Here is a 22,837-nt window from a genome sequence, read left to right as displayed (position 1 = left end):
CCCCCCCATTCCAACCATGACTCAATCCCTGTATCTCAGAACCCTGCAGTTCCAAGGCTGTGCATATATTGAAAAGTTTACTTTTATAAGTAACTTTTCTTTTTTTCCTGAACTGCTTTCAGAATTCTTCTCTTATCTTTGATTTTGGAGAGTTTGATTACATATGTCTTGGTGATTTTCTTTTGGGATCTATCCTGTTTGGGGTTCGTTCAGCTTCTTGAATGTTTATCTTCACATCTTTCATGATGTTAGGGAAATGTTCTTCCAGCAGCTCTTCAACTATTTTTTCTGTGCTTTTCTTTGTCTCTTCCTGTTCTGAAATTCTGATTGTTGTTGTTAAGTGCCATGGAGTCATTTCCGACTCATAGCTACCCTGTACAGGGTTTCTGAGGCTGTAAATCTTTACGGGAGCACAACACCCCATCTTTCTCCCGCGGAACTGCTGGTAGTTTCGAACTGCTGACCTTGCGGTTCACAGCCCGATTCGTAACCACTACACTACCAGATGTGAAACCACATGGAGAGGAATAACCTATGGGAATTCTGATTATCCATAGATTATTCCTCTCCATGTGGTTCCACATGAATCTTAGGCTTTTTTCAGATTTCTTAATTCTTTTTGGTGATTCAAGTTCACTGATTAGGGCTTCTGTTGGTTCAGATCTACTCCTTTGCCCTTTCAGTGTACTGTCCATTTCTGAAATTTTAGTGTTAATCTTATGGATTTCTCCTTGGAAGTTTTGTATTGTCTCCAGTCCTTTATTTTGTTTGATTGTTCCTGTAGTGCTTACCTGAATTCCTCCTTAGTTTACTCTACCTTTCTGTTTACTCTTCCTTTGTTTACCTTTCTGTTGATTGTTCCTGTAGTGCTTGCCTGAATCCTTCCTTTGTTTAGTCTACCTTTGTTGTTGTTAAGTGCCATTGAGTTGGTTCCGACCCATAGCAACCCTGTATAGAGTTTCCAAGGAGTGACTAGTGAGCTTAAACCTTCGACTTTGCAGTTCAAATGGCTTTGCAGTCTGGCGCATTAACCCACAGCGCCATACTAGGATTCTGTGAATCCTTTTGTTGTTAAGTGCCGGTCGAGTCGATTCCGACCCATAGCGACCCTGTATAGGGTTTCCAGGGAGCATCTGGTGAGCTTGAACCGCCAACCTTGCAGTTCAAACAGCTTTGCAGTCTGGCACATGAACCCACAGCGCCACATCCTTTAGTTGTACCTAAATACCATTCTCTTGAATTCTTTCTCAGGTAGTTCTAATGCCTTTTTTCACTCAAAAATGTTTTCTAGTTCTGCCTCTTAGTCACTTGTTTCAACCACTCTGTCTTGTCTCTTCATGTGACTAGAAATTGTAGCTTTTGAGGCACTGTGATGTTGTTGTATTTGTGTTAAGTTGATGATTGTATATTGGTTTTTCCTAGGCACTCACCAACTTCCTCCTGGGGGAGGGGGTCAAGGGGTGTGCGTGCTCTTTGTTTGTGCAGTTCAGTTAAGATGAGTTTGGCTGATGCTTTCTGTTGTCGTTGATCCATTGTATAAGCAGCTGGTGTTGGTGCTTGCAGAGGGTACGGTTGTGGCGGGGCTGTATGGCTGCAGTTGCTGTCTTGTATCCGGTGAGGCAAGCAGAGAAAACACAAACACAGGAGAGAAGGAAAACAAACAGACCAGCCAACATCAGCCAAAAAACCCCCAAAAAACCCTGATAAAAACAGGCCAGCAGCTAGCAAAGAATATAAAAACCAGAGAAAAGAGGGAGAGGAAGGTAAAACAATAAAATGAGAAAAATAAAAGAAAATATTAAGACAGAAAAAGACTGCAACACAATTAGGGAGAGAAAATGCTAAAAGGTAAAGAGACCACAGAGTAATTAAAAAAAAAATCAAATTAAGAGGGATTAAAAAATAAGAAAAAAATCAGCAGTGGTTGGGAAAGAGAAGCAGAAAAAAATGAAAGGGGAGAGATGAAGGAAGACAGATAATAACTGCAAACCATTTGATGAATTTGCTGGTTATCAGTAAATCAAATTCAGGGTCTATTTGTCAAGAAATTGTTGGGTGCCAAACACAATGATAGATATTGTGAGGGAGACAGAAGAAATAGATCATTATATAACGTCCTCATGAAATGTATGAACATTCTCTTATATTGTTAACGTTTTTTTTTTTCCCATCTGTCCACAAAAATATAATTTCATCTTTGAGAAATGGATGCTGGGTTTTGTCCCACCCAGGCTAGCCATGGGTTGAGAAAGTTCAATGTTTGGTTATATGATTCCCACCAAAGTGAAAATAAAATCGACTTTTCCTTCGTTTCAGCAACAACGGACGGTCTATAGGCTGACGCTGGTGAAAGCCTGGAACGTGGATGAGTTACAGGCCTACGCGCATCTGGTGTCCCTCGGGAATCCCGACTTCATCGAAGTCAAGGTACGCCCCCCTGGCTGAGGCCTGTCAGTTCCCCGGGCAGTTACCATCATCCAAACTCTAAAGCAGGTCCCTGGAGTTTCACTGATTTGTTCAGAAATCTACATGGAGGCCCCAGCACCGTTCTAGGAATTTGGAAAATAGCAGAGCTGACCACTAATCTCTCGTGAGAACTTTTTATTGTGTATCGGGCGAAGGTGTACAGAGCAAATCAGTTTTCATTCAACAGTTCTCACATACTTTATTTCGTCTCATTGACTGCAGTCCTCACAATGCAACAGCATTCATCCCACTTCCTCCCTGGGTTTCCTGGTTGCATTCCTCTTGCTCTTCCAACCCTTCTGAATTCTGTCATTGGGTTAGTGCTCCCTTTTGATCTCCAGTGGTTGGTTGGTCTAAGATGTGCGTACCTCCCAAGTGTTATCGGTTCCTGTATAGACAATGTGTTGTTTGAAAGTTAAACCTTGGTGTGGCGAGTTCATTTCCAGGTCAGAAGGGTAACTGAGGGCCATACTTTTGGGGTTCCACCAGTCTCTGTCTAACTAGTAAGCCTGATCTTTTTCATGACTTTGACTTTTACATTTTTCTCTCACTCTGTCTAGAATCATCTAATATGATTAAGTTCTTGCTCTTTCTTATAAAGTGCTGATGTTTTACTAGAAGATAGACAGCCAACAACAACAAAAACAATAAATAGTAACTACCTATGGGAAAAGGAGCTCTGGTAGCATAGTGGTTACGAATCGGACTGCGAGCCTTAAGGTCAGCAGTTCGAAACTACCAGCTGTTTTGTGGGAGAAAGATGAGGCTTTCTGCTCCTGTAAAGATTTACAGTCTCAGAAACCCTGTACAGGGTCACTATGAGTTGGTTCCGATTCCACAGCACATAATCACCACCGCCACCACCACCTATGGAAATGGATATGCTGAGAAATAAAACAGTGTTACAGTGTTGAATTAGTTGCCATAAAACATTTGTTATGGAGAATTTCAAACATATACAGAAGTAGAGAGACTAGTCTGTTACACGTCCACCCCTTTGTCACACAGGTTCAAAATGATCAGCTCATGACCAGACCCAGTGCTGTCTGTGGATTCTGAGTCATAGAGACCCCACGTGTGTAGTAGAAAGAACTGCTCAGTGAGAATTTATTGGCTGTCATCTCTACAGAGGCAGAGCCCCAGGTTTTTCCCATTTTTCTACTGTGAACCCAGAAGCACCTCTCTGGAATACCATTCCAAACACAAATCATTTTAACAGTAATTTCTCTATAGCTAGAACACAGGGTTAAAAAATTTCCCCAGTTCTTGCTTTCTCTTCAAAAATAGTTTATTTTTGAATCAGAATACAAACAAGAGCCATACATTATCATTGGCTATCTCTTAATTTGAAAAAAAAAAAAATCTTAAAAACAAAAACAAAACTCAAACTTTCCCATCTTTATTTTCCCCTTTATAATTCATGTTGTCAAATAAACAGAATCATTTATTTGGTCAGACTCTCCCCATAGTTTTGGCTTTCCTGACTGCATGTTTCTTCATCGATACTTCTTGTGGAGTGGTTGTTCAGCGGATTGCTCAGACTCGGGTCTGTGTGTGCGTTTCAGGAACATCTCGTTAGTGATACTGTATGCTTCCATCAGAAGACCTGGGATGCCTGGTTGTCTTCCAGGCTTTTGCTTTGTTGTAAAAATAAAGCAAGCACGCCACTTGTCAATTCTGCATTGGTCATATGCACAATTCGGTGAGACTAATTTTGTCCATCGTGTGGGTTTTAATTTTGTAACCATACCCTTTCATCTTTTGCTGATGTGTGTCTTTGAGCTGGTTCCCCATAAGTGGATTGCTGGGTTAAAGGGTAAATGAATAATAGTGTCTTGGCAGATAGTGTGGTTGGCTGTTTTAGCATAAGCAGGAAGGCTTTTATGAGTAGGCGACACTTTAAAGTGTTTTAAAAGCTGATATATAAATAGTAAGATGACGAAGAATATTGACTATACCTTGGAATGGCAGACGAAAGAACAAATATGCCTTAGAAGAAGTACAGCCAGAATGCTCCTTAGAAGCCAAGATGGGGAGACTTGGATGTGTCATCAGGAGGGGCCAGTCCCTGGGGAAGGACATCGTGATTGGGAAAGTCGTAGTTGTTGTTAGGCACCATCGAGTCGGTTCCAACTCAGCGACCCAGATAGGGTTTCCATGGAGTAGCTGGTGGGTTTGAACTGCTGACCTTATAGTTAGCAGTCCGGTGTTTATCCTATAGCTCCAGGGTCAGCAGTAAAGAGGAAGACGATAGCCCATGAGATGGACTGACACACCCAGCTCCGACAGCGACAACTGTGAGGAGAGCACAGCACCGGGCAGTGTTTCCGTGTCTTTCTGTTGTGCAGGGGGAAGGGTGCTATGAGTCAGAACGAACTGGACCCCTAAAACAGCAACAACAAATAGTGAGACGCAACCCAGACATTATCAGAGCATTCTGAGCAGAGGGCATCGCCAGTCAGGCGCAGACAGTCTCGTGTGGGCGTGGCACTGGTACCAGGTAGATCAGAGACGGAGGCTGGGGCCAGATTGTATTGGGACCTTTAAGCCCATAATACTACGTTAGTACCCAAAAGGCAACCCATCGCTGTCCAGTTGAGTCCATTGTGACTCATAGGTACCCCATAGGACAGAGTGGATGTGCCCCAGAGTCCCTCAGGCAGTAATCTTTACAGAAGCAGACTGCTGTATCTTTCCCGCACAGAGCAACTGATGGATTCAAACCACCAGCCTTTTGTTCAGTGGAGTGCTTAACTGTGGAGCCACCAGGAAGTTTTCACGTAACGAGTGATGCGATTGGACTCAGGATGGTCAAAGATCAATCCCCTGATGAAGTGTCTCAATGGGTTATAGAGCACAGGGCTGGAAGTCAGAAGACCAGTTAGGAAGCTGTGGTTGAATCCAGGTCAGCATTGTGCGGGTATGGAGAAGGGCCCACATGCAACTTGTTGCTGGATTAGATGTGTGTGCGAATATGTCAGGAGGAGTCTCTGAAGAACAAAAAGCTTACCTGATTGTGTGGCGGGCAGGACAGTTTACTGAGAGGGAGACAACCACGTGGGGGCCAGCTTGCGAGTCATTTCATGAGTTCTTTGTTGGCCAGGGAATTTGAGAAGTTGTGTCAGTATCCCAGGATGGGTCCATCTGCTTCATAGGTTATACAGCCTGAGCCCCAGGGATAAGATGGCTAGAAACAATGGTTTGAGAGTCAGCAGGTAAAGTTGGAGTGTGTTAAGAGGCCCTTTGCTTTTATTGGACGTGTGAGAATATGGTGGGAATGTTCACCCTGTTGTTTTCTCTGTCTGATCCGTGACTGTTGAAGCGTTTTACAGCTGCCATAGTTAGTTCAAGGAACCCTGGTGGCAACGTGGTTGGATGTTTGTTCCACTGCTAGGTCAGTGTTTCGAGCCCCCTAACCCCACTGTAAGGAAGACACATGAGACTGTCTGCTGCCGTAAAGATTTACAGCCTTAGAAACGCTGTGGATCTGTCTTAACGCTTATCTTAATGGGGTCACCGTGAGTCAGAGTCGACTTGGGTTTACAAAGTTCCCCTTTCTGTATCACTGTTCTGTGGGGAGGGGCAGGGGAGGTGGAAACAGATGAAATACTGCTCTGGGATGCATAGCATTTTATCTTTGGCAGGTGGAAGGCCCTGTTTTCTTTTGAAAGTGCACTTAAGATCTAAAAGCTACTCTTGGCAAGAGCCCTAATGATGTGGAGATACAAATGACTCAGAAAGTATTATGTGCTGGCTGAAGGAAACCTGGCCCACATCGGGGACTAGTGGTGTTTTAATTTATCATGGAGCTATTAAAGAACACTGCCTCAAGTTATATTGCAGTAAAACCTTTATTATTATAAAGCAACTTGGCTGGAGCTGAGGAAGCTGTGACAGTCTGCTTCCATAAAGATGGCGGCCTTGGACCCTGTGGAACCTTCTGTGTCATCTTTCCGGGCCGTACTGAGTGGGAACAGATACCACAGTGCTGGCTTGTGGGCTTGGGTGGCTGGATCACAGTCACCTTTGAAATTTTTCTTATTCTCCCATACTTCCTTTGGTGTGTGTGTGTCTTTTTTCCAGCCATGCTTTCTGTAGTTAATGGGCTATTTTATAATCTGGTGGAGAAAAAAAAAATCTTAAATGTGATTTTTGTAGCAGAAGATTGGTTTTGAAATGATGTTATCCCTGCTGGGCATTTTTTAATTTGGGAAACAATTCACATTGTTGTTGATGGGTCTTGTTGAGTTGTTTTCGACTCATAGCAATCCTGTGTGACGGAGGAGAAAAAAGCCCCGTCATCTAAAAGATTTTATAAGTCTCTTCTCCTTTGGAGCCACTGGGTAGGTTCAAACCACCAAACTTTCAGTTAGCCTCGTGCTTTTTTGGTCATTTGTGCCACCAGGGTTCCTCCAACTGCTAACGTCACTAGGGACTATCAGACAAAGCTTCCCGTGTGCCACTGAGATGTAGGACAGTTACAGAGTTTTTTCTAACAGGGCTTCTGTTTTGCATTTTACCCCTGCATGCAACATGTTTTTTAGTTTCCTTTTATGTTCAGGCCGCTTGGTGTGGGTATGCGGTTGGGGAAACAAATGTCTGGTTGAATAAGGCAGAGTCTACAAAAGTGAAGTGAGCTAGTTTGAGAGGGAAGCTAGTTTGAGAGGTGTGTCATGGATTCACCAGTAGCGTTGATTTTGAAACAAGACATGTAATTTGTCAGGTTGTCGGGGAACACTGGTGTGAGGCTGTTGTGGAATAATACAGTGTACTGCAAAGCTGGTTTGAACTGCAAGGTCAGTTCCCTATAGTCCTCAGAAACCCTATAGTCACCGTGAGTCAGAACGGACTTGAAGGCGCATGCATAACAACAACAGTGATTTCACACTGCTCAGCTACATTTCAGGTGAGGTCCTTATGTCTTCATTGTTCATTTCTAGGACTTCGAAATGTTAACACATTCGGGTGTGTATGTGTTCAAAATACTGTGGGCTAATGTGCTGGACTGAAAGATTGGTTTGAACCGCAAGGTCTGTAGTTCAAACTCACCAGCAACTCCTTGGAAACCCTATACAGGGTCACTGCTGTGAGTGGAAACTGACTCTATGCACTTAACAATGACAAAATGTTTACAAATTCGTACTCCCACTCTGAGTCTTGGTTCCCCTTTGCCTGTGTACTCCTTCCAGCTCCTCCCCTTTCATCTCCCTGTCTTCTAGTGCTCACCTGATGGGATTAGGAAAATGGCTTCCGCTTTACTACCAGCTCCTCCATCTTTGTGAGTCACACGGAGAAAAAAATCTCTCTCTGATCATGTGCACCTTGTGTGTCGTGTGTCAAGGAGAGGTGGAAAGCTGTGGATTGGGAGTGAAGTGGGGGGTCCTCCGGGCGCCTCTGCTCCTGGAAACACGGGGCCCCATAGTCTGCATACAGCAGGGTTTCAAGGGACAGGGAGGAGCTCAGCTTGACCTTTGCTATAGTTTCTTCATGTCACCTGGTGCACCATACCCATCTTCTTCCAGCCTGTTTCCTTGATATTAAAATCAGAGCAATCATACGTAGTTAACACCTTTGTTTTGATGATTTGTTTAGGCTCGGTACATGTTTAGGTCACTTTCTATTTAGCTTAATGATTCCATCTAAATCAATGCACTGATCCATCTCAATGAGTAGAAGCTGTTCGTTTCCTTTTTCTTTCATTGCTAGCCTTATAAAATCTTTTCTTCCCACTCTATTCCCTGTAAGTTGACAGTATATTTTAATTTTGGTGTAGCTGTTATGGCTTAAACAAGCCGTTATTTGCTAACCTGAAAATCTTAACTCTCATTATTTGCTTGCTTGTGTGTGAAATGTGTTTCATGTTGCAAACATCTGCCTGATTGAAAACCTTGGCGAACACCATCCATTTATAAATGAAGCACTGCTTTCGCAATCTCTGCCTTGCATTATACCTTGAGCCTTGCAAGTGCTCTGTAGTTATTAATTGTTGAATGCTTTCAAGTCAGCTCTTCCTGTCAGTACAGTGGCTGTCTGCAGGCCCATAGCAATCGGCCCTGGCAGAACACACTGTGCAGAACCGAGGGTTTAGCACAGCCTTCGTGTGTTTCTCTCTCTCTCTCTCTCTTTTCTGACCCTCGGTTTTGCCCACCATTGGTCTCTCCTGATAACACGTTGCAAACATGTGAGCTCAAGTCTGCTATCCTTTCTTCTAAGGTGCAGTCTGCTGTAGTTCTTCTAAGAATGATTTTTTTCGTTCTTTCGGCAGTTCTTGGTCTATCCAGGGTTCTTTACCAGCATCTAAGGTTCAAAATGGGGAGTGTGGTGGCTCTGTACACTAAACAGTATGCCAGGAACTATAAAGTTGGTTGGCAGTTGGAACCCACCAGCCACTCCACAGGAGGAAGATGAGGCTTTATGTTCCCACCAAGATTTGCAACCTCAGAAACTCTCCTCTGGGTGGCTATAAATCGGAACCAACTCATTGGCCCCTAACAGCATTGACAATCAACAGTGCAAACCCATGAGTTTTTTTTCTGTTTTCCTTTTTCATTGTCTAGCTTTCACGTGCATTGTTGTTGTTGTTGTTAAGTACCGTCAAGTCGGTTCTGACCCACAGCAACCCTGAACAGGGTTTCCGAGGCTGTAAAGCTTTACGGGAGCAGAAAGCCTCCGCCTTCTCCCATGGAGCGGCTGGTAGTTTTGAACTGCTGACCTTGTGGTTCACAGCCCGATTCATAACCACTACACTACCAGAGTTCCTTCACATGCATATGAGGCAAATGAAAACTTTATCCATCGATTGTTGTTGCTGTTACATGCTGTGGACTCTGTTCAAACGCATAGTGACCCTGCACAGGACTTCTGAGGCTGTATTTATTTACTGGCACAAAAAACCTCATCTTTCTCCTGTGGAACAGCTGCTGACCTAGAGGTTGGTTAATAGCTCAACTCGTAACCAGTACACTAGCAGAGCTCCTTATCAGTTGGTTCTAGTTCTTTAAAAACAAAAAAACCCCACTATTATTGAGTCAATTTCTGCTTGGAATATTGTAGAAGATTGTGGCTATAGTAGAAAGAAGGTTGTGGAGTATAGTAGAATATTGTGGAATATCGTAGAATATTGTGGAGTATAGTAGAATATTGTGGAACATCGTAGAATATTGTGGAGTATAGTAGAATATTGCGGAATATCGTAGAATATTGTGGAGTATAGTAGAATATTGCAGGATATGGTAGAATGTTGCGGGATATGGGTAGAATATTGTGGATATAGTAGAATATTGCAGGATATGGTAGAATACTGCAGGATATGGTAGAATATCACGTGATATGTTACAATATTGCGGGAATATGGTAGAAAATTGTGGAATATAGTAGAATATTATGGATATGGTAGAATATTGTGGAACTTCTCCTAAGGTTTCCAAATCTATAAATCTTTATGGGAGCAGACAGTTTCATCTTTCTCCCATAGAACCTCTGGTGGATTTGAACTGCTGGCCGTGGAGTGAGCCCAATGCTGAGCCCACTGTCCCACCCCGGCTCTTCATAATCATAAAGAGTAGACAAGTTGTGAATTATGTAAATGAGACTCTGTATGCATTGAGGAGAGTCCTGAGCCTCAGTGTCACCGGAGACTAAATGATCTGATGTTCAGCTCATTTTGTTCAGATGAGTGAGGGGCACAGAGAAGACAAGACATAGCCCTACCCTCTGAGAGCTCAGAACTCAGGTACTCAGTGTGTCGTCATGCCGCAGGTAGCAAGTGATTGTTAGGGTGGCATGCCCAGGATGAGACTGGAGTCAGGTGGGGCAGGGGATTGTCATAGATTGAAATGTGTCCCTCAGTAACTTGTGTCTACTTGGCTGGGCCATGATTCTCAGTGATTTGGCAGTTATGTAATGATGAAATCGTCCCCCATGATGTGATCAGTGTCAGGGGATTGGGGGGGTGCAGCCCCTTATTTAGGTAACAGCCCTGATCCCATGTGGGGTAGTTTCTCTGGGGCTTGTCCTACATCATCTGTGATCCAACAAGAGATACAAGGAGAAGCAAGCAGAGAAGAGAAGAGCAAGAAAGGAAAAGAACCAGAAGTGGACCCCAGTGTTCCTGTGCTGAGAAGCTCCTGTTGTTGTTGTTAAGTACCGTGGAGTCAGTTCCGACTCATAGTGACCCTGCACAGGGTTTTCGAGACTGCAAATCTTTTTGGGAGAAGAAAGCTTCATCTTTCTCCCATGGAACAGCTGGTAGTTTTGAACTGCTGACCTTGAGGTTAGTAGCCCGATTCGTAACCACTATGCGACCAGAAGCTCCTAGACCCAGGGCAGAAGATCTAAGACACGTGGCGATCTCTAAGGCACGTTGGCCCTGCAGCTGCTGAAAGGGGACAAGGACCTCTCCACAGAGCCGATGCCCTGAATTCAGACTTCTAAGCTGTGAGAGTACACATTTCTGTTTGCTAAAGCCTCCCGTCTGTGCTATTGTATTATAGCAGGGATCTGAGAGATGACGGGGAGTCCAGCCCCAGAGAGAGACCCTCCGTGAGGCACTGACGAGCTGCAGAGGTGGGGGAAGGAGGTCTCCATGCCAGGCTGGGAAGCCAGGGCTTTTCCCTGGGGAGAACATGTGAAACGTGTAGGATAAAGGAGTGACGTGATTTGGAAACATTTAGGGAAAATACATGAAGTCACTCTTTCTTTCCTTATCAAAACTATAGGGACAAAAAGCAGTCTGAGGCAACTTTGGACACTCAAGCACTTTAATTATTAGAACATCAAACTGCTGTTATATGGCTCTTCCTGCAGACTTCAAATCTTCACGGCAAACTTGCTTTCCTAGAAAGACTTTACTATATTATGTGGGAAGGGGTAGGGTGCAGCAGGTAGGAACAGGGTGCACTCAGTCCTTCTTGGCAGCCAGGACAGGACTCAGCTCCTCTCTCTTCTTCTTAGTGAGGCCGTACGTCCCCACCCTCTTCCTGATGAACTTGAGAGCCTGCTTGGCCTTGGCCTTGAGCAGCTGCATGGTGAGGCATGATGGTGGATCATGCCCACACAAACTGGGTTGTTTGGTTCCTTCATGTTCCTGGTCATCTTGGGCTCCTTGTTGAGGCCTACAGCCGTGAGATTACACACAACCATGACTGCTCTTCTGCAATGGCTGCTGGGACGAAACACCCCACCTCAAACTTTCCACACAGCCAACATCAAAGACTCGATGCCCCCATTTCCCAGAATAGTGGGATCTCAGAGAGCCACCAGACTGGAATGGCGTGTAGGGTTCACACTGTCCACAACACACCTAGAGTTGCACACATGACACTGTTGTTTGGGAGCCTTCTTTGGGTCTTTCTTGTCACACCTCGACCTGTAGAAGATTTCTGGAGTGAGTTGCTGTGCTTCTCCGTTGTCGCACTGACTCCATTTGATTTTCTAAGTTGTGGGGGATGGTAGCAGACGGGAATGTGGGTGGGATGAGAAGGTGGCAGGCGGCCACCACATCCTTAGAAAAGAAAGTGTGTGTAAGTAATTTGGGGTCAGCTGTGTGTGCTGAGAACTGACTGGTCACCAGGAGACCGACTTGAGTGCTAGATGAAGTGAAGACGCTGAGCCGCAGTGAAGAGTCTGTGTGGGGGAGATGTCACTGAGCCATGTTGGGTTCCTCACGGTGGCTGAACAGATTTACTCCCCAAGACAATGTGCCGCCCACCCCAGCCCTGTCACAGCGAGGGCCCAGGCTCCGTGGCCTCAGGAAGCTGCCCAGACAGCTTCTCTCAGATGGTGAAGTGCCACACGTTGCAAGGGAAGGTGTCACATGGGGCATAGTTACTAACCACGGCGCTCGTTCTCTCGTTCCAGTTCCATACCCTGTCCCTGCTGACCCTCCCTGATGCCCTTATTACTGAACAGGAAATATTAAAATGTTTTCAAAAGCCATTGTCAGGAGTATGAGATTCTACCTCAAACCCCTGGCCTTCGGTGAAGTAACTTTTAAAGCAACACTAAAAATAAGTTCCCTAGAAATTAGCCTCTACAAAAATGGGTGTTTGTAAAACTCGCACATTTTATGTGGTATTTAAATAAAAATAAAGTGCCTTTTTATGACTAATTTGGCTTACAAAGTATTTTCATGTTAGTGTGTTTTTTGTTTTGTTAATGCATTTGGGTAAGTTTAGCACAATATTCCAGCTAGGCTTTCTTTAAAAATCAAAAATTTCTTTTGAATTATTTTGCTTTTTTTATTCACCCCAAACACAGTTTCAGTTTAATGACTTCAGTAAGTCCGTGGGATGATAGAAGCTTCTCTTGTTGGTGATGATTAAGGGGAAGGATGCCGTTTCTGCCCCATGGCGGCAGCGTGTTCCCACTCCGTTCACTGTTCGCACTGTGTGTGGCCATCAGAGGCCAGCGCTTAGAGAGTTCATCTGTGCCTTTGACAAAGACCCAGTACTGCTATCTGTGGGTCAGGTCACTCCACACTGCTCACCTGGGGGCTTCCCATCGAATGCTGGCCTGTGTGTACATATGTTACATGCCTTTTCATTTCCAGTGATTCCCTGCTCAGTTCTAGAATATTCTAACCAGTTATCCAGAAAGTTTGGTTCTGGGACATTTGAAGACACACAGAGTGAATGTGGTAGTGGTAATGTGTCATGGAGTTGGTTCCGACCCACAGCAACCCTGTATAGGGTTTCTGAGGCTGTAAATCTTTATGGGAACAGAATGTTTCATCTTTTTCCAGTGGAACCGCTAGTAATTTTGCACTGCTGACCTTGAGGTTAGCAGCCCACTTCATAACCACTACGATACCAGAGCTCTTTATCCCTGATTATTAAACAAGTTACCATTAATCATAATCAAGTAGAGAACTTGGTTAGGAAGCCTGTGGGTCTCACAAGTCTGGGCTGTCAGCTTGAGTTTAAAAGCATTGTTGTTGTTGTTAGGTCCTGTCGAGTCATTTCCGACTCTTATTGATCCTGTTTAGGGTTTCCAAGGAGCAGCTAGTGAACTTGAACCTACAACCTTGCGGTTCAAAACAACTCTGTATTCCCGCGCATTAACCCACAGCACCACACCAGGACTCCGGTAAAAGCATTAGGAGCCCATTTCTTGTGCTGTCGTCATCCTTAGCAGGAATATCTGTATATGTGTGCATGTGAAGGAGTGTGTGTGTGTACACAGAGGCATGACTCTGCACTTATATTTGTCTTGGCTATCTAGTGCTACTTTAACTGAAATACCATAGGTGGGTAGCTTTAAGAAATGAACTCCACTCTCTCATCATTTAGGAGACTGTAAGTCCAAACTCAGGATGGCAGCCCCAGGGAAGGCTTTCTCACTCCTCCTCTCTCTCAGCTCTGGAGGAAGTTTCTTCTCAGTTTCTGCTCCTGTCTGTTCTTCGTGTGCCTTGTTGTTGTTGTTATATGTTGTGGAGTTGGTTCCAAGTCATAGCAACCCTGCATAGGGTTTCCAAGGCTGTAAATCTTTACGGGAGCAGAAAGCCTCTTCTTTCTCCCACGGAACAGCTGGTAGTTTTGAACTGTTGACCATGAGATTAGCAGCAGTATTCTTAACCACTACGCGACCAGAGCTCCATCTCTGCTTGCTTATTCTATTGTTTAATCTCCTTGATTGGTCTAAGCCACACCCTACACTGATACTGTCTCATGAACACAACAAAGAAAATCCACTACCTGATTTTCAGTACATGTTTTGGGAGGACATAGTCGATCTATAACACAACAGTATTTGTCCATCTATATAGTATATTATATAGTATATTATGGAGAAGAGGCTGCCTGAAAGAATAGTTTCAAAGAACCTCTTATTTGGCCGCTTACAGAAAACAGACCAACCTTGGTTTGAACCCACAGTAGATAATGGGGACTCACTGTATTTTCCCTGTGGGTCAGTTGGCCAGGGCATGTTTATGGAGGAGACAGTGGTGGTACAGTGGTAGAATTCTTGCTTTCCATGTCGGGGACCTCACTTTGATCCCAGCCTCTGTGCTTCATGTGAAGCCACCACCCATCTGTCAATGGAGACTTGCATGTTGTGAGGATGCTAAACAGGTTTCAGTGTTGCTTCCAGAGTAGGAGACTAGGAAGAAAGTCCTGGCAATCTGCACGTAAAAATCAAGTCATGAAGATTCTAATGGAGCACAGTGGTGGGCTCTGCAAACTATTGTGGAGATGGTAGATGAACAGGCAGGCTTTCATTCTGTTCTACGTGGGGTTGCCATGAGTTGGTGGCAGTCAACAACCAGAGCAACCACTGTGCATAACTATTAATTATCATACCAGGGGATTTTGATCCCAGAGAATGAATCTTATTACAGCGCATTGATGCATCTGCACAGAGAGGTACGGTTGGATGTATGAAATATCTAGACCCATGTTGCTGTGAGAGCCTTGTCACAGAATGGAAAGGACAGTGTCCTGGTGTCGTCACAGAGTGAGAAGGGCACTGGCCCAGAGCTGTCACAGAGTGGGAAGGACGTTACGGAGTGGGAAGGATGTCATGGAGCAGGAAGGGCGCTGGCTGGGAGCTGTAGTGCTGCCCTTTCACTGACGGTATGTGGGACTCCCATGCAGGTACCATCTTGGTGTTGCCACCTTCACGCTAAGACCTGGGTTGGATCTAAAGACTCCTAGGAGAAGCTTCCCTGGTCCACCATTCCATGTGTCAGGTGGTCTGTGGTGAGCTCTGACCATTGTGTTGTCCACAGGGCGTTACCTACTGTGGAGAAAGTTCCGCCAGCAGCCTGACCATGGCCAATGTGCCCTGGCATGAGGAAGTGGTGCGTTTTGTCCATGAGCTGGTGGATCTGCTCCCGGACTACGGTGTCGCATGCGAGCACGAACACTCCAACTGCCTCCTGATAGCGCACAAAAAGGTAACGCCTCCTCTTGTCAGCCGCACCTTTATTGCTCCTTCCTTCTCTTTCTCTGTGTTTCCCCCTCACCTCAGCCTAGCGAACATCTGCTGGTTTACTGCCTTTCCTAAAACTCACATTACGAAAGTCCTGAGTTCTGCCTGTTGGGCTCTTACTGTGTGAAATGGTTTCTCTTTGAGCTCACACCTAGACATTTTCAAGTACTCTTTGATGTGTCATTCCTGAAATACCCCAAACCAAACCCACTGCCATCAAGACAGCCCATTCTGACTCATAGTGACTCTGTATAGAGTTTCCAAGACTGTAGATCTTTATAGCAACAGACCGCCTCATCTTTCTCTTACAGGACAGGTGGTGGGTTTGAATTGCCAACTTTGTGGTGAACAGCTTAATTCCTAACCCATAGCATCACCAGGGCTTTAAAAAAATTTTTTTAGACAGATATCTGCTAAAACAAAATTTAGCTTCCTTGTAGTAACATCTCTCCTTGAGTGATGCTGTGTGGGACCTATATAGGGTTTAAATCTTTATGGGAGCAGAAAGCCTCATTTTTCTCATAAGGAGTGGCTGGTAGATTTGAACTGCTGACCTTACTGTTAGAAAGCATAACCCACGACCCGTAGCCAGGGTTCCTCCCTTAAGTAAATAACGCCTAGCAAAGGAACAAGTCAGTTCTTGGTGGAGGTAGGTCATTAGACTAAGAAAAGATCTTAGTTAGAACTGCAGTATTACCAATCTTTACTGAAATAGTTACAAATGAAATAATGTGCTGTTTGGGATTTGAATCCGAATTGTGCAGAATGTGGAGCTCGGATGTCTCTGTGAGCTGAGGGCTGTTGAGGTAACAGGTACTTTGGGGTGTGTCATGCTGTGTAGCCTGGCTGAGCTTGGAAATGCTGTGCTACGTGGAAGAAGCCCGGCACAGAGAGCCTGGATTCTGCGGCCCGTTGATGCAGTTCCTAGAAGAGGTACACCTACAGGTAGCAGATTGGTGGGTGCCAGAGGGCCGGGAAAGAGAGCCCTGAGAAATGTCTGCTAATAGATAGGGAGTTTTTCCTTGGGCTGATGAAAATGTTCTGAAATGATATAGTGGTATTGGTTTTGTGAATATATGAGAAACCACTTGAATTGCATCCTTCAAAAGCCTGAAATTTTCTTGTTTGTGAATTGTTGTTAGGAGCCATTGGTGAATTATACCACAACAATGCTGCTATTTAAAAAAAAAAAATCAAATAAGGTGGATGTGGGAAGACTGTTGATGGATACCAAAACGATAATGCAGGTTAAGGGTGGACTGTTGTTGTTGTTAAGCGCTGTCGAGTCGGTTCTGACTCATAGCTACCTTGTATAGCATTTCTGAGGAGTGGCTGGTGAGTTTGAATCACCGATCTTTCAGTTCAAATTGACCTTGCAGTCCAGCGCATTAACCGGCAGCGCCACACTAGGACTCCAAGGATGGACTACTTCTTCTTACATAAATTATTTTTATGCAAGTAAAGACCAAACCACTAACCCCATTGCTGTTGAGTGAATTTTGACTCACAGCAACCCTATATAAAACAGAGTAGACCTGCTCCATAGTGTTTCCAAGACTGGACTCTTTATGAAAACAGACTACCACAGCGTTCTCCCATGGAGTGACTGGTGGATTCGAACCACCGACCTTAGGATTAGCAGACAAGCACTTTAACCCCAGCACCACCAGGACTCCTTCTGTAAGTAATATCGGTTTTACTTGGTACATGTTCTCCCTAGAGTCCGGTGACTTCCTGCTTGGGACGGCACCTCCTGTCCAGACACCAGATGGGCTGGTCAGTCCAGGTCAGTTTCTTGCCAGTGCTGCCTGGACCCCAGCTGCACAGGCATTGCTTCCTTCTCTGACCCAGGCTCCCAAAGCGAGGTCACGGCTCATAGGTTCAAGGGCTCAGTCCTCAGAAGCCAGCCGCCAAGTTGACACTCACACGGCTACCTCACTTCTGACCTGCAGGCTGCAAATCCAGGGTTTTCCCACTACCCCTCAGGATATCGGCTGTAAATTGGATGTTTCCTCTTGCGAAAGCCATAAGCCTAGCCGTGTGCTCAGGAGCCCCCAAGACCCCTGGCTTTTGACCTGCTGGCACCCACGACTCCCTCAGGTGTGATCATTCAGTAGAACGACTCAATTACATTTCGTTCTAGCAGAAATACTGTAAATGAAGAGATGCAGAGTGCGAGGTCTGGAGGGTCTCTAAAGGCAGAGCTTCTGTGTCCCAGAAAGCAACAGGCTACCCTCCTCCGTACATCGATGTCAGTCACCAGCCAGTGAGCCCTGGAGCGTCAGTGTACAGAGCTTTTCTTGGAGGAGTTCCTAGTCCTGCTGCCATCATCTGTATCTTCTCTCAGACTTTCAGACATGTTGGGTTTTTGCCAGGTTCATCTGAAAGGGTCTCTCCAGAGGCCCTGCCTGACTCACACACTTAGGACAGCCCATCCTCTATGTCTGAGGTGCCCCTGTCATCCGGGGCTCACTTTCTGCTCTCTCCTGGGGGAGATCCTTGGTTTCTGAGATCCCTTATCTTGTTAACAAGCCCGGGTGCTTGTTACCAGCTGCTCTGCAGGAGAAAACTGTGGCACACTGCTTCTGTAAACATCTATGGTCTTGGGGGAAAATCTGGGGGGTCAGAGTACTGTGTTCAGTAGGGTCACTATGAACCTGAATTGACTCAGTGGTGCCGGTGGGTTTGGGGTTTTGGCTTTTTTGGTCTCTTGGATTTACTGCTTGTTTCAGTTGAAACCCATCTCCCAGTAACTTCCTAATTAGGGGTCTGTGGGAAATAGGTTAAGACATTGAATATACAAAAATAATTTTATTCTTCATATACTTGGTTCAAAATACCAGTGTCATACCTTCTGAGAAACTGGATTGTATCACCATTGGGGGAAGACTCATTAACAACCTACAATATGCAGATGATACAACCTTGCTTGCTGAAAGTGAAGAGGACTTAATATACTTACTGATAAAGGTCAAAGACCATAGACTTCAGTATGGATTGAAGAATGTAAATGTAAACAAAACAAAAATCCTCACCAGTAAACAACATCATGATAAACGAGGAAAAGATCTGAGTTGTCAAGGACTTCATTTTGCTTGGATCTACCATCAACACTCATGGAAGCAGCAGTCAAGAAATCAAATGCATTAGGCAAATCTGCTGCACAAGACCTCTTTAAAGTGTTGAAGAGCAAAGATGTCAGTTTGAGGACTAGTGTGCACCTGACCCGAGCCATGGTATTTTCAGTTGGATAGTGAATTAGGAAGATGGTAGAAAAATTGATGCATTTGAGTTATGGTGTTTGAAAAGAATGTTAACGATACCATGGGCCACCAGAAGAACAAACAGATCTGTGTGGACAAAGTGCAACCAGAATGCTCCTTAGAAGCCAGGATGGCCAGACTTCGTCTTCCTACTTCAGACATATTGTCAGGAGGGACCAGTCCCTGGAGAACAACATCATGCTTGGTAAAATAGGGCCAGTGAAAAAGAAGGAGACCCCCTTTCCCCCCCCCCAAAAAAAAAAATATATATAGATTGGCACAGTGACAGCAGCAAAGAACTCAAACAGCAGTGATGGTGAGGGTAGAGCAGAATCAGCTGGTGTTTTGTTCTGTTATATGCACGGTCTCTATGGATGGAAACTGACTCGAAGGTACCTAACAACAACAACAACAAAATTAACAATATATACCTGATTTAGTTGGAATTGACTCACTGGCAGTGGTTTTTTTTTAAGTACTTGATTGATAGTTTTGCCAAATATAGAATTCTGGGTCAGAAATCCTTTTCTGTGTATGGCTGAGTTTGTATTTAAGCTTTCAGCACAGTTGTTGAGAACTGAAGGCATTTCGATTCTTTATCAGAAGACTTCTGTTGAAATCTTCTCTTTGTTCCCATTTGTCTTGGAATGTCTCCTCAGACAGTATATCTGTTTTCATCCATTGTGAACTCCTTTGATCTGGGAAGTCATGTCATTCATTCTGAGTTTTCTTTTGTAGATTGAAGATTTCCTTTCCCCTAATTTTTTTCTTCTTTAGTTTTCTAGAGCTTTTTATTATTTTAAAATTGGGTTGTTGGACCAGCCCTTTAATTAAAAGCATGTATATATTACAAATCGGGCTGCGAACCACAAGGTCAGCAGTTCGAAACTACCAGCTGCTCCGTGGAAGAAAGATGAGGCTTTCTGCTCCTATAAAGATTTTTAGTCTTGGAAACCCTGTTCAAGGTCGCTATGGGTCGGAACCGACTCCATGGCACATAACAACAACAACATATACATATGTTGTTGTTGTTAAGTGCCGTTGAGTCAGTCGTGACTCCTAGCAACCCTGTATAGAGTTTCTGACTTGTAATTAAAAGTTTGTTGCTGTAGGATAAATCCTGGACTATTAACCGCAGGTTGGTGGTTCAAACCCACCAGCTGTTCCTCGGAAAGCCTATACAGGGTTCCACTCTCTGATGTTTGGGAAGCCAATTATTGGTCATCCCTCAGCTTTTCAGCTTCTTGCATTTTGATGATGTTTTGTCCTTTCCTGATAATTGTCTTCATAGGTGACGTGGTTTTTAATAATGCCTCTGCCGTCATCACAGTAGTGGGGTTTCCAGAGAAAGTGACAATACATGTATGTGTTTAAGCCATCAGGGTAGCTTGGAAAGGTCCACAATTCAAATCTAGCAGCCTCGAGAGAAAGATGAGCAGTCTCAGAAACCCCGTCTGGGGTCACTTTGAGTCAATGATTTAGAGATGATCTCAGGACAGCAATGACTGGGATATTTCTAATATGCTTATTGGTGGTCAGGTTCAGAATCAGTGAGACCCTATAGCAGGAGAACTGTCATTGTCTACAGGCTACAGGAAGATGTCCCAGCACCAAAGACATTAAGGAGGAGACCTGGAGCCTGAGTACTGTTAATCCGACAGAGAGCATCGTGGGGGCCACCAAGAGAGGGAGCGGCTCACGAAGAGCCTTCAGATGCAGATGTGATATCTAGACTCTTTGTTCTAGAGCATGAGGTCATGGCCTGCGGGAGGCATAGTAATCTTGGGCGTTTTGTGGAAACTGGAAGCAACCAGAACTGGAGTCAGAAGTATCCCAGGAACGAAGGCTTTCTCAGGTGGTGTCAGGGCGGTGATGGCTGAAGTGCCACTGAGGGAGACTCCGTGAGGGACTGAAGAAGTTTAGTGTCTGGAGAGGACAGTGAGTTTTCACAGGAATGAGGACACGTGGGAAACATGTCCTCATTGGCAGGGAGATGATGGCAAGACAGGGATGTTACATCTTGGTTTGTAGCGAGGCCTTGGGGTACTGTTTCAAAGAGTGATCTCTTTAGAAGAAAACTTCTCATAATTTGTGGATAGACTAATTAAAATTTCCCACATATTTGCCATTTCCCCCTAGAAAGCTCTTAGCTGCTGGTAGAAAATGAGATGTCATTGAAAGAGAGCATATTTTAATGTTCTAAATCCAGCATTTCGGTATGCTTCCTGGCTGGAACATGAAATTGTTACTAGATTCAGATAGACTTAAAAGTGTATGAAAGGCGTGACAGAAAGGCTTGTCTGTGTCTAAATCAAGTATCAGTGTTTTGCTTATGCGTTTACAAATGAATGTTGAATTCAAAACCTTCACAGTTCAATCTCGAAAGAAGATTACTATGGAAATTGAAGACTCGACCTATACTATAAACCAGCTGGACCTAACAGACGTATATTAGAGGGTTTCAGAAAGTTCATGGAAAAATTTCATTGTCTTTTAAAATTGCCTTTTTTCCCCATGGAATTTCTGAAGCCCCATTATATAGAACATCCAACAACAGCACAATGTGCATTCTTCTCCAGTACACACAGATCATTCTCCAAGGTAGACCATGTGCTGGGTTACAAAGCAACCCAGACTACATTTCAAAAAATATAAATTATACAAGGTGTCTTTTCCAACCACAGTGTAATGTCACTAGGAATGATTAACAGAAGTAAAACTGGAGAGTACACAAATATGTGAAATTAAATAGTACGCTACAGAGAGAAAAACCAGTAAGTAACTAGGGTTGAGTGAAATGAAAGCACTGCTTCCAGTCAACAGCAAAGTCTGCACCTGAGGGAAATTTACAATCGGAACATCTACCTTAAAAACAAAAGGGTAAGGTTTCATGAGACCTTCCAGCTAATTGGCCTATCAGTTAATGCTTCTGTTCAACCCCTGAATTTATAGTGTAGTGTCTGGGGTCTTAAGAGCTTTACAAGTAGACATCCAATTCACAATCAATAGTCTATTCACCTGGAGCAACAGAGGGAGGGAGAAGGGGAGTCAGGAATAGGAGGAAGAGATGGAATGTGTGGCTAACTGTTTCCAGGAACAATGGCCTCCTTTGCTCTGAGATCAGCGGAACTGGGTGGTGCCCAGCTAACATTACTGAACATTTCATCTCGATTCCATAGAAGAATCTTGATCAAAAGGAGAGAAATACAGAACAGATTTTCATATTCTTATAGAATCTAGACTTTCTGAAGCCATGGAGGTTAGACAGACCCCTGAAATGATTGCCCTAAGATCATCTTTACATTTTAAACCAAAAATATCCTCTGAAGTCTTCATAAAACCAAACAATAGTTTATCTCTGGTGGTGGTGGTGGTTATATGCCATGGAGTTGGTTTCAACTCATAGCGACCCTACGTAGTGTTTCCGAAGCTGTAAATCTTTATGGGAGCAGAAAACCTCATCTTTCTCTCGTGAAATGTCTAGTAGTAGTTTCAAACTGCAAATCTTGAAATTAACAGCCCGAACTGCTGACCTTGAGATTAGCATCCCAATTTGTAACCACTACACCACCAGAGCCGCCTTTAAGCAGTGTGCTCTCTTAAGAACTGTCTATATGGTATGAAATTGACAACAGCAACTGGAAAGATTTGATAGGAGGAGCCTCAGGGGAGAGAGAGTTTAACAGACGAGTGGGGAAACAATAGAATAAAATTTGTTGTTGTTGTGTGTTGTCGTCGGTTCCGACCCATAGCGACCCTGTACAGGGTTTCCAAGGCTGTAAATCTTTACGAGAGCAGAAAGCCTCATCTGTCTCCCACGGAGCAGCTGGTAGTTTCGAACTGCTGACCTTGCGGTTCACGGCCCAATTCGTAACCACTAAAAAAGAGAACTACCACAAATATTTTTTTTAAAAAGAAAGGTCTCAAATCAATAATCTAACTTTACTTACTAGATTTGTAGAATTAGATAAACAAGAGCCAACAACGCCCAAGTCATCAGAAGGAGGAAGATAAAGATCAGAGCAGAAATAACTGAAATAGTAGAGAACATGTTTTAAAAGAAATCAGTGAAATCAGAGTTGTTGAAAAGATTAAAATCAACCAACCTTTAACTAGATACCAAGAAAGAGAGATGATACAAATATCTAAAATTAGAAATGGAGTAGAGACATTTATAA

At 44.1% G+C, this 22,837-nt stretch overlaps 1 protein-coding gene across 1 annotated transcript in view; it reads left to right on the top strand.

Moving 5' to 3' along the window:
* The window catches only part of TYW1 (tRNA-yW synthesizing protein 1 homolog (S. cerevisiae)), a 163,918-nt gene that overhangs the window by 134,784 nt on the left and 6,297 nt on the right, over positions 1–22,837 (top strand). The window contains exons 15-16 of the mRNA XM_006859846.1: positions 2,317–2,427; positions 15,194–15,361. Coding sequence (XP_006859908.1) covers positions 2,317–2,427; positions 15,194–15,361 — 279 coding nt within the window. The remainder of the gene's footprint in view (positions 1–2,316; positions 2,428–15,193; positions 15,362–22,837) is intronic.

This window comes from Chrysochloris asiatica, unplaced genomic scaffold, assembly GCF_000296735.1.
Source record: "Chrysochloris asiatica unplaced genomic scaffold, ChrAsi1.0 scaffold00034, whole genome shotgun sequence".
Lineage (NCBI taxonomy): Eukaryota > Metazoa > Chordata > Mammalia > Afrosoricida > Chrysochloridae > Chrysochloris > Chrysochloris asiatica.
Note: the sequence above shows the minus strand (reverse complement) of the source record. Positions and strands in the feature narration are given on the sequence as shown.